Here is a 16,254-nt window from a genome sequence, read left to right on the forward strand (position 1 = left end):
AAATGGGTTTTACAAGCATACCTTCGGCTCATTCAGCTTCGTAAAAATTATAATGAGAGAGTACATAAGTTACAGCTTCATAAAAATTATAATGAGAGAGTACAGAAGTTACAGCTTCGTATAGGGACAAAAACGAGTTTCACCCCTCAAAAAGTGTTCCCAGTGCATTGACACCGTTCCTATATTTATAGGCTCAGGATATGTTTCAGGATAATTTACATTTATATTCTTAATCCCTATATAAATCCCTATATATTCAAACTATTGTACATGCCAGGGGTAAAGTTGTCCTTCTCCTTCTCTTGGTTTGATTTCCTTAGACCTCGAAGGCTGTTCATACTATGCTTCGTCCGAAGCATGTACACGATGGTCATCCGAAGCTTCTTCGAACACCCTCATGTTCTGTTTGAAATCTACTTTCGTCATTAACCCTGCAACACACACAATAAAACAAAAGTAACAGTTACTGGGTGAGTGTTTTTGAGGACCTTCGAAAGAAGAAGAACCACAACAAGTGCTAAAGTTCAGCACTTCATTTCTAGTACCTATTAGCAACTTCTAGCATTCATGTTTATTTCTCTAAGTGCTAAAGTATACTAAAAGTGTAGTGCTCAACTTTAGCACCATGGATCCAAACACACCTAGGATGGTGCTGGTGCACCATCCCCCTCTCGCCCCTGCCACGTCAACTCTCGACTCCACTCTCGCCCCAGTTGCTTCAGCACATAGCTTGTAGCAGGCTATAACCTCAGCCCATAGCCACATCAGTTTTTATATTTAGAATTAAGTAATTCACGTATATTTATTTCAATGCTTAAAAACCATACAATATATTAACTTTTTTATAGAGAAATGAGATGAAATGTAGGAGAAAGGATCCTCTGCGACTTCACAGACCGTCTGGCCAGCTCGTAGGGAAGATCCGCAGTAGGAGAAATAAATTTTACCGAACCTGGCACCTTCAGGTTTCTCTGGTTTCCAACGGGCGAACAGTCTGCGCCTGAGGATCGGACGATCCGCGCTTGGTCTCGGACAATACTCTTATCTCCTTTGGACAGTCCGTAGTAGGAGTTCTGAGATTTGCATAATTCCTGTCTGAGGTGCGCCGAGGTGTCGGTCCGAGCCTAGGTGATTTCTTCATAAAGCTCTCCTGTCCGAAATAATCTACGTTATTCCGGACAGTCGACATAGAATTGAGATGGATAGACTTATGCAAATGTAAAACAATCAACTAGGCAAACTAGTTAGTCAATTAGATTGTGATGGTCATTAATCATCAAAATCGATTTAGAGAAAAATGGTAAAAGACCATTTCCCTTTCAGTGAGCATGTGATCTTGCCTCGGGACCGGCTACCATGGTCGTGTGCTAGGTGGTGAAGCATGCACATCCGGTTGAGAGCATGCAGATGAGGAGCATACACAGTCTGGAGCAAGCGCATCCGAGATCTTCGCGAGGAAGAAGAAAAAGACGCGAAGAACAAAAGGACGAAACATTTTGTGTGTAATCAGTGATAATGATAGGTTTTACCAATTTAGTGAATTTGGGTTTCGTATATACAAACCGTTTGGCTAATTTTTTTTAATAAAGTGTAGCTATTTTCGATGAATCTAGAGTTGGTGGAGCTGTTCTAAACAAGAACTGACTAATGATGAAAGACATTCGTAGAGTGGACCTTTACATTTTCTTTCCGTGGTACTGTAAACATGTTTTCAGGAACTGATTAAACAAATATATATATATGAACATCAATTTTCAGTTATTATTAGTTGGACTGGAGTCCAGAGCTACCTTAATGATTAGGTAAAGCTCGTACCATAGTCAGCCTGGTACGGTGCCAGGGTGGTACGGGTACGGTCACCTTATCTTGGAACAAAATGAAGCCGATGTATCGGGCCATGCACGGTTCGTCTTCGTCATATCCACCCTACCCACCGGAGCTAGCTGTTTGGTACAGTACGCAACACGAGTGTGCCGGGCCGCAGACGTGCGTCCAAAACCGCAGGAACCTTTCAGCTCCCCAGAGATCCGGCTGCTCCCCCGCCCGAGATCGCACGGCCGCGCCGACGACGTACTACGCCGGCACGCGTACTTTTGTAGGTACAAGTACAACGCTCGGTACGTTGCCCGGGTCGGCGTCGGCGGCGTGCCAGACTGCCAGTGCGTTTTTTGGCGTGTCTCGAATCTTGGCGCCGCGTAGATCAGTCTTGGTTGGGGAATGTCACGGTAACTTCTTTTCCACCTGAAACATACCTTTGGCGTCAGTAACGATGCAAAAATCACCATGCTTATCATACAACATCGTGCCAATTTACGTTTGAGTTCAATGCTATATATACGTACTGTATCTTTTTTTGTACAGTCTACACTCAAAATGTACAACCATAACAGGTAGTAATCCGAGGAGGGTTGTTTTGTTTGTTCCTAATCATTGCGAATGGCTCCTTCGTGGCAGCTTCCTGGTGAGATTAGAGGGGGCAATTAAGACCATGCTAGCGAGTCCAAAGTATTGGATTCATAATCTAAGAGGCTTTGCCAATCTGTGACCAAACTACCGGAGAGACGGTCCAAAGGAATCTATTGGAAACCGAAACAAACATGTATCCAGTGATGCACAGAGCACTAAAATACTAGTAGGCCTTAAGACGAATCCAGCGGGGGGGGGGGGGGGGGGGGGGGGGGGGGGGGGGCGGAGAACATGATGCACGATGGCATTCCTTGTCCTGCTTGCAGCGCGAATTATAATTTTCTTTCTTCAGTACTACTTGAGAAGGAGAAAAAGAAAACAAGGCCATATGCTCCATCAATGTTCAATGATATGCTAGAACTACTACAGTACAGGATATGGATGATTACACTTTCGTGTACTGTCTAGAATTTGTAGAAACAGCTGAACCGAAATCAGTAGTTATCTTTAACTGAACTCATAGTCTAAGAATTACGGTATGTACTATACTTGGATATGAGCTTGCCATCTTCTTAAAAGTTACATAAAACGCTGCTGCGGCAACTGTCGTCTTCTTAAGATCTGAATGGAGCATTGAACTCTGCACACCGCACAGTTTTATTGAATCCCATAGCCAGCGAGATGGCTTTAAAGATGGCTGGCAGGTGGCAGGATGGCACAAGTAACCCCCCCGGCTCCACTCCCACTTGGCGCGCTATATATAAGAGCAGCTGCCCTCCGCCACTCCCATCACAAGGCGTGTCATCTCATCCCAAGTTCGGGACACCACCGGCAGCAAACCAATCAAGAAGGCAGAAGCCTAGCTGTGCCGCGTGCCCCCACGTCCAGCGGTCGAGCACCAACCACCACCACCACCTCCGACGACGACGACGACGACATCGTCATGGGCAACAGCTTGCGGTGCTGCCTGGCCTGCATGGTCCCGTGCGGCGCCCTCGACGTGGTCCGCATCGTGCACCTCAGCGGGCACGTCGAGGAGTTCAGCTGCCCGGTGGCCGCGGCCGCCGTGCTCGCCGCGAACCCCAACCACACGCTCACCACGGCGTGGTCCCCCTCCGGCGCGCCGGGGTGCGGCTCCAGGAAGCTCGTCATCGTGTCGCGCGACTCCGACCTCAGGCGCGGCCGCATCTACTTCCTCATCCCGTCCGCGACGCTGCCGGCCGACCGGAGGGGCAAGAAGCAGAGCAGCAGCAGCAAGCGGCCGGCCCGCCGCCACCTGCGCGGCAGGAAGAGCGCCGGCGAAGACACGGCGGAGCAGGACGCCTACCTGGGGGACCTGCTGCTCTCCGAGAAGGCCGCGTCGAGCGGCGGCGGCCACCGGCGGCGCCGGAGCGGCGCCCGCGTCGGCGTGTGGCGGCCCCAGCTCGACAGCATCGTGGAGGAGGCCTCGGACTAGATCCACCGCTCCAATTAATACCTCCATCTCTCCTCTTTGGGCTCCGCTTACTTATTATATTCTTTGGTTTTCTTTCTCATCTGCCGATGCGAATACCGCGATCGACCGAGGACGAGGCGCCGGCCGGCTCTCGCCTCTCGATCCCCCTCGACGCTGTATTGCGTGATGTCCAGGGTTGAGCGGCGTTTTAGTTCGGGAGATGAGGGGGGAAATTGTGACAAAATAACTGCACGCGATGTAGCAGCCCCAACCTGTACAGAAACATTTGGTTGAGTTCATCTAGCTAAAATTCCAAACACATTCGTCCCCTGTCCACTTTTCTCTGTCCAGCTTGTTCCTACTCGAGTCGAAAACTAACATGGAGACGACAGCTCAAATGATCAATGCCTGAAACAAACATCAAACGGGCGATTTAAAAGCGGATTCGGTTGCTAACAGATCGTATTCATGCGCAGTTTGTCATACTCATAGGTGATGCCACAGAGCTATTTATCTTAAATATGGGATGCATATCCGAGATCAGGACATGGAAGTGCGTTTATATTAAGAGTCAATTCTACAAATTTGGTGGAATAAACTCAATCATCATATTACTACTAATTATTAGCTTAGTAGGAATAAACTAACGATAGATCAACCCATTCTAATCCACAAACCAAACATTAAATTGGGGAGTAAGAAGTTGATGACTACTTTATTTATCAAACCAAACACTCTGCAAGTGTTCGCTAATTAGATTATACAAAGCTCTTCAAAAATCTGCAAGGCACCCTTTTTTTAGATCTTCTCAGCTAGCTCTCCTTCCAGTTTAGTTATAAATATAATCTGTTAGCGCACTATACGTCTTGTTCATTGTTCCGAGTTCCTTTTTTTTTGTCATCACAACTAGGTCTTTTTATCCGGTTATAACACTTCACCAGAATCACAAACCACCAAATCGGTTACAAAACTCCGCGCGGATTCAGTGCAGTGAGCCTCGCGTGCGACAAGGCCCACACGCAGTGACTGGTACTGCACTTACCGTGCTGCACCGAATCTGAGTCCTACAAAACTAGGGAGGGGATGAAGCCATATGTACGGTTGATTCGGGGCCCAACCGCCTCGGACAAGCTAATTCATAGAGACATGTAAACTTTGCACCAAATTAAAATACAACTGAATCAAATACCGCACTTCTCTATAGAGGACGGAGGAAGGGCACAAACCCGGATCATCCGAGTGCGAGGCCTTCACCATGTTCATTGAGCCGATCTCCAAAAATAATTCTGGCAAAACCTTGATTCCGATGCCAGCTGCAGAGCAGTAATACAAACTTGGGCTTCTGTAGAGTCAGCACCATGAACAGCCAGCCGCTAGAGAATCAGATCCTGCAACGTTCGCTCTTCCACCGTAGTCCCTAACTCCCTAATCACGAAGCCCTAGCCGCCCTTTTTTGATTCAGGAAAGAAAGAACCGTCAGACTGTCTTCACCGTTTCCCGCCGGAGGTACCCCTCCGCTACGGTAGCGGCTACAGGAACACGCTAAAAGCTTCAATGGTTCACCCTAAAGCATCCTCTATGGTACAGGCGCGCACTACCCTTTTCTCTCTCCTCCCAAATGCAGCGTGCTCTCCTTTCCTCCCTTATATACTGTGCTGTGGGTCCATGGTTAATTATTAGTCAATAAAAAATTGGTAAGAGATGAAAAGTAGGTATAGAAAATGATATTTTATGGTTGTAGTGGGGTATAGGGAAAGGATTTAGGGAGAACCGTTGTACAAGGTGGAGATATAGGGGGAAGAGAACGCTGACGTCGCACGTGAGTGGGATATAGGGGAACAAATTTAGAGATAACCGCTGAACACAGTCTCAGAGTTCACCATGAGTAGACCAGGCCGGTGGTGGCTGGGCCCACTTCTCTGTCCTCGGCGGATAGTTCTTCACCTTCTTCTTCGACGGCATGGACTCGATCGCTAGCAACTAGCATAGTTGCCCGATGGAGGACTTGCTCGTTTGTCGCGCTCCTCCTGCGTTTGCTTTGTTTCTGGCCTCCCACCATGCATAAACACATCATAACAACTTTGAGACAAATCTCATCACTCAAAGTTTGATTCAGCTTTGAGACAAAATTCATCGATCAAAGTTTTACCTTCAAGTCAGGCCTCCCTCGAGCATTGAACAACATATTTGCATTCCATGAAACAGTGACCCCCCATCTTCATTCAATACTACCCAACATACCGAACATCTTGTATCTATTTCCATCCCCCTCTTCTTTATGTTCATCCGAAAGGAAGACTGTTATGTGCTAACCACCAAGAAAATGTTTGACTTTAGGTGCACATTCCAATTTCTAGACTTGCCTCCATTCTCGCTTCTCCTTTTGTCGTGCGCTTGAGGGCTCCCCTTTTTGTCCTAGGCTTCCTGAACTAACTGGCCATGTAGGGTTTGATATGCCGATTTCACAGAGAATATCTGTTTCCTATCAAAGTGGCACACAGTTTAACTCCTGACCTTTAGAGGGTAACCTATTTTACCTCCTTATCTTTAAAATCGGTTTTTTAACTCCTCACCTTTACAAAACCAGACAAATAACCTCTTAAGTTGTTTCAATTAGCGGTTTTGACGACGTGAAACTAATTTACTATTTTTTTTCTTTTTCAATTCTATCTTCTAGTAGTGTCCAAAATTTACATAATTTTAAAAATTAGTAATTAGATATTATATTTGTTCTAATTTTTCTATAATTTTAAGAGAGCAACTTTACAGCTTAATGTTTTTCCTGGTTCGTTTCTTGTTTTCTAAGGCTAAATATTTTCCTAGAGCTAAATAATATATTAATAAACTACTGAAACTTTTATTAATATTATTAAGCAAGTTAAGTGATATTTTATTCTAATTATTAGCTAAATTAATTTTATATTTGTTTTTTAAACACTTAACAAACAATAATAAAATGATCTCTAATTTTTACATGGACCTCTTAGCTAAACTAACATGGGTTTTTTAATTTCGTGCCCTTAGTTTTGGTGTTGTGCTCATCTATACCCTTAGTCGTGTTTTTTGCTCAGCTATGCCCTTCTGTTCTATAGCACTGGAAGGGCACATCTGAGCAAAAAACACGACTAAGGGTATAGATGAGCACAACACCAAAACTAAGGGCACCAAATTAAAAAGCCCAACTAACATATATCAAAGTATGGCACGACATGTATTGCTTCGGTAGGCATGGGCATGATTCATATAGTGTCAGTGCCGATATGACACGGGTCTAGTGTCATGATTGGACCGCCACCCGGCACAAGCACAACACGATTATGCACAATTTAGACCAATTGGTGGTGTGATTGTGATGTGTGCATGTGATTGTGAATTATGATTTCATATGATTTTAAACATATAAAGTTCACTTTAGAATGGTATAAATGTTCAAGTTTTAAAATTATATATAAAATAATAAATATCTTCTATATTTTTTTAGCTCTTAAAGTGAAATAGTGTCTAGACCGGCATAGGCACCGTTAGGTGTCAGTGTCATATAATATCGTCACAGCATGATTAGACACTATAGTGTTATGATTGGGCCGATGCCTAGGAACTGGTGCCGGCACAACATGATTAGGCACTATAGGGTTGTGCCTGGGCCGATGTCGAGGCACTATCATGACATGATTACTAACAATATCGTGCCTAATAGTGCTAATGTCAGTGTCGTGACGTACAACCTGTTTGGCCGTATACACCCATGAGTCTAGGCAGACCATATGTAGGCATCAAAACACACATTTAGTGTGTGTGTATGTAGGCATCAAAACACACATTTAGTGTGTGTGGTTGTGGGATAGCTGGGGTAGCTGAGACAATCATGTCTCATGTTGTTCCCCCTCATTCGTCTAATTTTGAGGACAATACTGAGATAGTCATGTTTCAATCTTTAACCCTAAACTAAACAACTTTATATAGTTCTATATTATTTTGTTCTGTCATTGTAACCAAACAAACCGCGATTGGTTGCGAGACGTGTAGGGTCCTAGATGTGGCTTGTTTAAGGCCTGGCCCTTGGAGTAGAGCCCCCCGGAAGTGCCAACCGGCTCCCAACAAAGCTTACTATGGGCCTGGCTTCTACTAACTAATGGATGTCTGGTTTTGGAATGGTTACGCTAATGGATGTTTGTGTGATGAAGACCGACTAAGGCCTTGTTCGTTTTCACCGGATTGGTGGGTCGGAACGATTCCTAACCGGATTGCTTCTCTAATTTATATAAACTTTGTTTAGACGGAACGATTCCGGGTGCAATCCGATACAAACGAACAGGGCCTAATGTTTTTTTGAGGCGATAATAGCTCAAGCATATACTAGCAGTATTGTGAGGAATTTAGGAATGTTTCAGAGAAAAAGGCAACGTGTGGATAAGGTGCAAGGTTATTTAGAATTAAATTTTATAACGGGGCGCAAAACATAAGATTTTGTTAGAGACTTTGATAACGACTTAGTTATGTTTAAAAATCGAAGGATACCAGCATCTTGCCACAACCAAAAAGTGTGCAGTCACTGGATAGGAATAGAATAAGAAGGAAGAGAGTGGGTCTTCAAGCCAAGAATCCAGTGACGATATATAGAGTTGGTGGGCTGGGCAAAAAACCCGAAACTCGAACCCGGAACACCCGAACTCGAATCCGAAATACCCGAAACTCGAATTTTGTTCGGGAATTTTGGGTAGCAACTTGTAAAACCCGAATTTATTTCGGATAATTCGGGTATCACAATCGGGTACTCGAAATACTTGAATTACCCGAACATGTGTCATGTACTCATGTCATGCTTAATTATTAATTTGTACATCTTTAATTATGTGTAAATGTGCATAGCTTGTGATTGTAGATTGCTTGTGTTGTAAATGTCCATGTATATCATTATTCAAACTATATTTTTATACTAATTTAATAGGGTGTATGTGTTTTTACGAAGCCGACACAACAGTTCGGGTAGTTCGGGAATACCCGAACCCGAAATTCCGGGTATTGTAAAATCTGTTGTAATTTCAGGTATCGATTCTTAAAACCTGAAATTTTAAATACCCGAATTACCTGAGCCGAAATTTTCGGGTAACCCGAACGCCCACCCCTAAATATAGATGTACTATATTTGGTGAGCATCAAGATATAACAATTACAGTCAAACAAACATTAATAAAAAATCAAATATGTAATAATGTAATAGCTTTAATAAAATTAAATACAAGCTATCGGGTGCTATTTGCGTGCGTCACCTTGCAGTTCGCAGGTGTATCATCCCTGGATCGCCCGCTCTGGCGCCTCGGCAGACCTGGCCGCATCAACTTCGCTGGAAGGGGACGGGAGCAGCGACAGCTGCGGCTGTTTTGATCCGGTCCTGCATGGCAATTGGCATGCCAATGCGGCAATGCCACCCCGCACCGCACCGCGTCCGTGACCCGGGCGCTCGGGAACACGCAAATCGGTCGACGACCGCAACATTTGTTGTGCCATCATCGAGTGGTTCAGCTGGGCTCCCAAGACCTAGCCATATCGTTATGTCGTTTTTCTTTTGTGAAAAAAAAGCTAGGGAGCAAACGCTACGTGCGTACGTAGTACCATAGTGTCAGTGTGTGCTGAACGGAATTTGACCCCGCTCACCGCGTACAACTAATCAGTGCAGCGTCCTCTTGGTCTTTCTTGCTCCAATCCAGCAGTGTGGCTGACCTCGCATTGCCTTCGTTCAGAGCGAGCAGGGGCGAAGCCAGGATAATTTGTTACTGGGGTCGATAATAACTTACATGTTGAAAAATATAATGTCATGCATAACATCGATAGTTTAAAAAAGAAAAGCAACATATTGTGACAAATAAGCTTTTGCAATAGTATTTACATACCTTCTATATTTTTCCTCTACGGGTACGGTCCTCCATCTTATGAAAGCGAACTATCACATCATCAGTTGGAATTGTGGCTAGAAATCCTGGTTCCACGAAGCATATGATACAATCATTCATAAATCCATCTCCAATACGATTTCTTAACATTGTCTTCACAATTTTCATCGCTGAAAAGCACCTCTCAACCGATGCAGTGGCGATTGGAAGAACCAGTACTAGCTTGAGAAGTCGATAGACCAAAGGAAAACTCGTATGTTTTGTTGTATCCACCATCAGCCTTGCAAGTGCAGAATTAGAGATCAAGCTAGAAAATCTTTCATCAGCTCGCACATTATCAATGAAAAAGTTAAGCTCACGACTAAGATCCTTCAATTGTGTTGAATCAAAATCATCAGGGTATGACTTAGCCAACTCTATTAAACTCTCAACTTTGAAGGCCTCAAAAGAATTCTTGGGGTTGAAAGCAGCAATTTGAGTAAGCAAATGAGAGTTCACCTCATTAAAACGATCATTAAACTCTGCAAGTTGTAAGTCAATAATTGGGTTCAAGCAATCATATCTGCAAGTTGATGCAACAAGTAACGAACAGCTTTGATGGAAGTCTTTAATCTAATCAGATGTTCCTCTTTACTGACAGTGGTCTGTTTGTTAAAAACATTTCCAATAGATTGTCCAGGCTTCAAAAGATTGTCACATCTCTTCACAGCCGTGTTATGAAAACTATTGCATTTGTTGCCGACATGATCTCGAAGCCTATCAGATTTGTTCCAGCCATCCCAACCATTTATTACAAATGCATCATTCCCACCTTGGCCTTTGTTGAAATCTCTGAACAAGTAACATTGTAAACAAAAACACTTATCCACCTTCTCACTATACTCTAACCAGCCATATGTAGTGAACCATTCAGCTTGACACCGACGGGGATGACCTGCTATGATCGTTTGTGGAAACTTAAAACCAGGTGGCGGTCTACAAGGACCTCTAGTCAAATACTTTCGCCTTATGTCATCTTGTAGATCAGGGCCTATATAATCTGATATTCTCCTTCTGTCAGCTGGATCATATGGAAGTTCATCAAAATTTACCTCATGTTGTGGGACTCGTGAAGAACAATGAATAGGACGATTGATATTTGATGTATTGTCATCCCTTCTTGAAGTGCATCCTTCTAGATTGTCATTATCATTGGCTGGGGGTATTTTCCTTTTCAAGAATCGTTCCAACTTGCTTTGGTTGCCTATAAAATTAATCACCATAATTAAATAATACATTGGATGTGTCTATTGCAGCCATATATCTAATTAAAAACACACTTTTCTTACTTGACATTTCCTTGAATAAGAGCAACGACAACCTCTCTGCTTGAACCAAAGTCACGAGCAAAAAATGTGGAGACTAACTGCTTGGTGCTTGCCTCTGGTTATATGTAACTAGAAATAAAACAAATCAATAAAACGGTAAGACCTAAAACTTAGGCTTGATAAAGATGTAGATTTAATGCATCAAGCCACCAATGATCAATCCGATAAAATATAAATTAGGTTACCTCATCAGCTTATCCAGACCAGCAGCCTTGGAATTTGATGCCGAACAGGCGAACACCGCGAGAAAATCCGAGGTTGAGACTTGATCACTTGAGAGAACGATTGACCGAGGAAGCCTGGAAGAGTGGAAGGGAAGAGTGGAACTATGGAGTGGAAGGGAGTAGGCAGTAGGGACGTCGCCGCATCGGGGAGACGCACAGCACAGTTTTGACGAAGCAAACTAGCAAATAACGCCGCCGGGAGAGCAATCGTCAGATTGTTGTTCTGCTAGCCGCCTGAACCCTGGATCAAGAGACAAAAGACTTTTGGCCTTTTGGGTTGCTGCTACTTGCTACTTGCTAGCCTCCACCCCTGACGTCCAACAGGCAGAACGTACAAATATGGGCTTCTGGTGTGGACGTGGTATGCTAGTACAGGTTGGACTGCATGCGTTTCGTATTTTCGTTGATGACTATTGAGTATTGACAAAAGGAGAGGAGTAAATACTCGTTGGGCCATAGCGTTTTGGGCTGCCGAGTGCGGGGTGCCGGGGTCACGATGTTTTTTTGCCGGGGTCTTGGCTGGTAGAAAATCGACGTGTATAAGGTGCAACTGTGAAGTCGTCGGGGTCGGCTGACCCCAACTCGCCAACGTAGCTTCGCCCCTGAGAGCGAGTCTGTTGCCCTCTTGTCCTGGGACACACGGTCCGTTGAAACTTCATCTTACTAGTGGTTAGGCACACGGAGGAACCGTGGTCAAAATCCACGGTCGTCAAATCCTTATACACGTTTAAAATAAAAAGGCTCAGGTACAAGGGACCAGCATGCTGACCGGCTGCATGTACTCGGCGCTCGTTGCCTTCGGGTCAATGCGTACGTGTTCTTGACAGTGCGGAGGTGTACCCGGCCGTGGAAGGAAGGACGAACCATTCGGGTGCTACGTGCAGTTTGGCAGGGAGAGCGAAAAATTACCAGAACTACTTTTTGAGAACGTTTGCCTGGGGTACAGAACACAGCCGACGGATGCGCCGACTCTCAAGATAGCCTGAGCCATAACTGAACTGATTATGTGGTTTAGGCCAGTCTGCTCTGCTGAGCTCAAGCTCAAGTCTTCAAATCATGTTTCTTTCGCAAGAAGACGAGAAACTTGCCAAACACGCATCTCTTTATAACTAATCATCAGCCTACAGGGCTAGTCTACCCTTGACAAACAAGCATACTCCTGCGGCACTAGCGCGCGCACCTCAATGTACCAGAGAACAATCAATTTGAATCTTAACAAATGTTCTGTGACATGAAATTATGTCCAATCCTGACTACAACAAGTCTCATGTGTGAATTTGTCTTTGAGGAACAAAACTTCTTTACCCCTTCTGTGTAATTGCCACGTGTCCTAGACTCTAGTATCCTAAATCCCTTTCTTTCCCCCCTTTCACGTGTTAAGGGAGACACCCCTGCGGCACGGCAAGCATCTGCCACTGCCAACATGGAGGCCTCCAAACAAATAAAGAAATCTGTTCAACCTATCCTAGATACAACAACAACAACAACAACAACAATCCGTGTGCCAAAGGAACAGTTTATGGACACCACACCACGCCATGTCCTGCCGTCCTTGTCCTTCAGTCAGTGTACAGCAACGACGTCGGGAAAAACATGTCCTCCCGGGGCTCCTCCTTGGCCCTCGACGCGTGCATGGCGTCGTTCTGCCTCTGCTGCTGCTGGTGCTGGCTCATGTACGAGCCCATCGGGTTGTCGAAGCCGGAAGAGAACGCGAAGCCGCCGCCGCCGCTCTGCGCCGGCGCGCCGCTGAGGCCGAACGAGCCCAGCTGGTCACCGAACCCGTACTGCTGCCCCGTCTGGTAGGCCACGCCCGGCCGCGCCGCGGCGAGGTAGTGGTGGCCGGCGGTGTCCGCGGGCGGCGGCGCGGGCCGGTAGAGCGCGGCGCTGCCCCGCGCGGCGGGCACGTCGTGGTTGTGCTTGCCCTCGTACGTGGTGATCACGGCGCGCAGGTCGTGGGACGCGCGCTCCACGTGCTTGCGCACGGGGCACCCGACCGTCGTGCACTTGTAGTAGCTCCTGCAGCCACAAGACAACGTTCACGATGAGCAAAAGCTGACGCTTGCGATATGCTTTTACGGAGTGCTTTGTTTGTTCCACCGAGACGGGGAAATCTTAATTACCTTGGGTTTGGATTTCCCTTCACCACCTTCTGCCCGTACTTCCTCCACCGGTAGCCGTCGTCGAGGATGTCGATATCGCTCATGGTCTGGACAACGACCCTCGGCTCACGCACCGTTCGGTTGCCGGCCATGGAGATACCCTCGCCGTCACCGCCGTCTTTCCTCCTGACAGAAGCAACAGGAATTCAATTCCGCTTGTTCGTTCTTCCAAGGATGCGACAGAAACAGCTTGGCGCAAAAAAAAAAAAAAGGTACTGCATCTGTATCTATCACCAAAGCACGCACCATCTCTTGGAATCCGGCTCGTCCTCGTCGAACTCGTCGCCGCCGGCGTTCCCGGCCCGCGGCGAGCCCACGCCGACCTCGTCATCCCCGAAGGACGCGGAGGAGTTCTCGGGCGTCGCGGCGGGCGTGCCCGACATCCCGCCGAACGAGTGCTCGGACGCGTCGCCGCCCTGCAGCAGCTGCGCCGCAGCCGCGCTGCTGGAGTTCCTGCGCGTGTTCTGCGGCTTGGCGTGGTTGTGCGTGCCCTTGTACACGATCTCGGTGATCTGGCCGTCCAGCGACCGCTCCACCTTCTTCTTGGTGGGGCAGCTCGGGAAGGTGCACTTGTAGTAGCTGCGCGGGTTCTCGCTCCCCTTCACCTGCTTCTGCCCGTACTTGCGCCAGTTGTACCCGTCGTCCGACGACCGCCTCTGCGACTGCTGCGCCTGGTGGCTGTACCCGCCGCTCGCCGGCACGTGCGGCGCCATCGCGGCGGCGTCCGACGAGGCTGCCTGGTGGAACGGCCCGCCGTAGGCAGCCTGGCTGGATCCGGCGTCCATGCCTGCAGCTTGCTGCTGCTGGTAGGCCCATGGCTGCTGCTGACCTCTGTACGCCTCTTCAACCTGAAGTGTTGCAAAGGATATATTAGTAATATGTTCTGGTGGAGTATAATTATGTCTTTGACAATTATAGTATAGACAAAAAAAGGATTATAAGATCATGACATGATACTACCACAAGTGTTCTTTTATATTTGTGTGCTTTACTATTATGAAACAAATAGTCCAGGATGCTATGCCAGCCAGTAGTTCTCTCTTTTTTAGTGGTGTAGTTTTCTCTTTTGGACAAAGTCAGCAAAGGACCCACGAGAGGGCGATGACGTAGAGGATGGCATGGCATATATGGATGCTGATCTCACCGGTGGGGCCGCTGGAACCGGTGGCTGGAAGGTCGTCGTCCGCACGGCATCTTCGGCCGTCGGCGCGGTCTGGAACGAGAAGTCTGGGTACGACTGCCTCTGCTCGTCCTTGCCGCCTTGCTCCGCGCCTGGCGTCACCAGCCAGCTGAACTGCTGCGAGGCGAATGCGTTCGTCGTCGGCGAGGGGAAGATCTGAAACGTGCAAAGCGCATTAGCATTCCAGCTTCCAGGAACATGTGGACGGCAGTGCGCGCCGCTGCATGCACGGCGATGTTCAACGTACGTGGCGCAGCTGCGCACACGCACGCCCTGGTGAGTGCTCAGCGGCTCAGCGCGATAAGTCAAAGCGCCTCGGCCGCGCGACCATGACCCACACAGAAATGGCAGGGCAATGATGGCGCGGTCTGTGCGGGGTTCGTCCGTGCTTACACTGGAGCTCAGGAGTGCCGGCGAGTCGAGGAAGTCGGCGGGGTTGAGGCCGTCGGGGATGTTACTGAAGAAGGACGACGGCGACAGGGGCAGGGACGGTGGGGTCATGGCCTTGTACCTCGACGCCCCGCCGGCCGCGTCCGCAGATCCCCCCAGCATGTTCGTGAAGCTCGTGCTCGTGCTCGCGAACGAGAACGAGCCGGGTCTGGAGTTCGCCGGTGCTTCGATGCTCCCGGAGGACGAGGTGGTCATCGGCGAAAGAGGGAGGGGAAGGAAGTCGCCACTCGTGACGATCAAACCCGCGGCGCGGCGCTGCGCTGCGACGAGACCGATCGTGTGTGTGTGTTTGTGTTGGGGCTTGGGGTTGTGTGGGAGGGAGGCTTCAAGGCTGTGACGTGTGTCCGGCGTGTACGTCCTGGTTGGCGGGCAGGGAACGGTGGAAGGAGGAAGGCGATGAGGTGGGAACTGCTTTGGATTTGTTCGGACGGGGAGTTGGAATGTATATAAGGCTTGGAAAGTTTGACTGTTGACCAGTCAAAGCTCGTGGAGTTTGACTGGCGGCCCTCGCTGGCCAGGCCAGCTTCGCGACGGCATGACGCCCAGATACCCACCACTAGCGGCGGACACCGTGGGTGAACGGTGGCGACGTGGCTGGGGTCATGTGAGGCGGGTGCGCAGGCGGGTAAGGTTTTGGGTGACACGAGGGGTTGGTGGTCACGAATTGTTTCTTTGACCAGCTCAAACGTCCAATGGTATTACGGGGATCAGATGCACTGATTTTTTTATTAAACAATTTTGCTTTACATTTTGAAATTTTATAATTAGCTAAGTTTCACTGTTCTCTCTTCAGATCCTTTCCATGGCTGCGTATTTGAGGTTTTTTTTTGCTAAATCTTAGATTATAGGATCAACATCAATTAATGAGTAAAGTGAAATTAGCGGTCTCTAAACTTTACTCATTAATTGAGTAGAACAACTCTTAATTGAAATTAGTTGAAATAGAAACTCACACAAACACCCACGAAACTTTAGGTTGAGTGAGGATGCATCCGTGAGTCAAAATGTTCATCTATACCATACCTGTTAGGTACCCCTCAGATTTCTGGTCCATGTTTAAATTGTCTTCCCTAATTTAGAGGCATAAAACTGTAATTCAACAGTCCAGGGATCTGGATGAAATCTTGCTCATAAGTTCAGTG

General features: G+C 47.3%; 2 protein-coding genes and 1 long non-coding RNA gene across 3 annotated transcripts; 1 reads left to right on the plus strand and 2 right to left on the minus strand.

The window, feature by feature from the left end:
• The first annotated feature begins 3,194 nt into the window (after nt 1–3,194).
• LOC100274739 (uncharacterized) lies at nt 3,195–4,158 on the plus strand. Its single transcript, NM_001149033.1, has one exon. The coding sequence runs from the start codon at nt 3,350–3,352 to the stop codon at nt 3,860–3,862; it is 513 nt and encodes a 170-aa protein (NP_001142505.1). The 5' UTR covers nt 3,195–3,349; the 3' UTR covers nt 3,863–4,158.
• Nucleotides 4,159–9,652: 5,494 nt separating this feature from the next.
• Nucleotides 9,653–11,915, minus strand: LOC118476732 (uncharacterized). The gene is made up of 3 exons (XR_004857324.1): nt 11,285–11,915; nt 11,061–11,168; nt 9,653–10,975 (listed from the first exon to the last, which is right to left on the minus strand). It is a non-coding gene; the product is annotated as an uncharacterized lncRNA (long non-coding RNA).
• A 612-nt stretch (nt 11,916–12,527) lies between these two features.
• LOC100279301 (uncharacterized) lies at nt 12,528–15,518 on the minus strand. Its single transcript, NM_001367370.1, has 5 exons — nt 15,056–15,518; nt 14,627–14,818; nt 13,729–14,330; nt 13,444–13,608; nt 12,528–13,339 (listed from the first exon to the last, which is right to left on the minus strand). Exons 1-5 carry the CDS (start codon nt 15,305–15,307, stop codon nt 12,883–12,885), a joined length of 1,668 nt encoding a protein of 555 aa, NP_001354299.1. The 5' UTR covers nt 15,308–15,518; the 3' UTR covers nt 12,528–12,882.
• Nucleotides 15,519–16,254: the final 736 nt, after the last annotated feature.

This window comes from Zea mays, chromosome 3, assembly GCF_902167145.1.
Source record: "Zea mays cultivar B73 chromosome 3, Zm-B73-REFERENCE-NAM-5.0, whole genome shotgun sequence".
NCBI lineage: Eukaryota > Viridiplantae > Streptophyta > Magnoliopsida > Poales > Poaceae > Zea > Zea mays.

Coding starts and splice junctions, on each gene's coding strand:
- LOC100274739 (NM_001149033.1), top strand. CDS start 3,350: ATGGGCAACAGCTTGCGGTGCTGCCTGGCCTGCATGGTCCCGTGCGGC.
- LOC100279301 (NM_001367370.1), bottom strand. CDS start 15,307: ATGACCACCTCGTCCTCCGGGAGCATCGAAGCACCGGCGAACTCCAGA. Junction 14,331..14,626: donor CGGTTCCAGCGGCCCCACCG/GTGAGATCAGCA, acceptor GCAACACTTCAG/GTTGAAGAGGCGTACAGAGG. Junction 13,340..13,443: donor AAGGGAAATCCAAACCCAAG/GTAATTAAGATT, acceptor TTGTGGCTGCAG/GAGCTACTACAAGTGCACGA.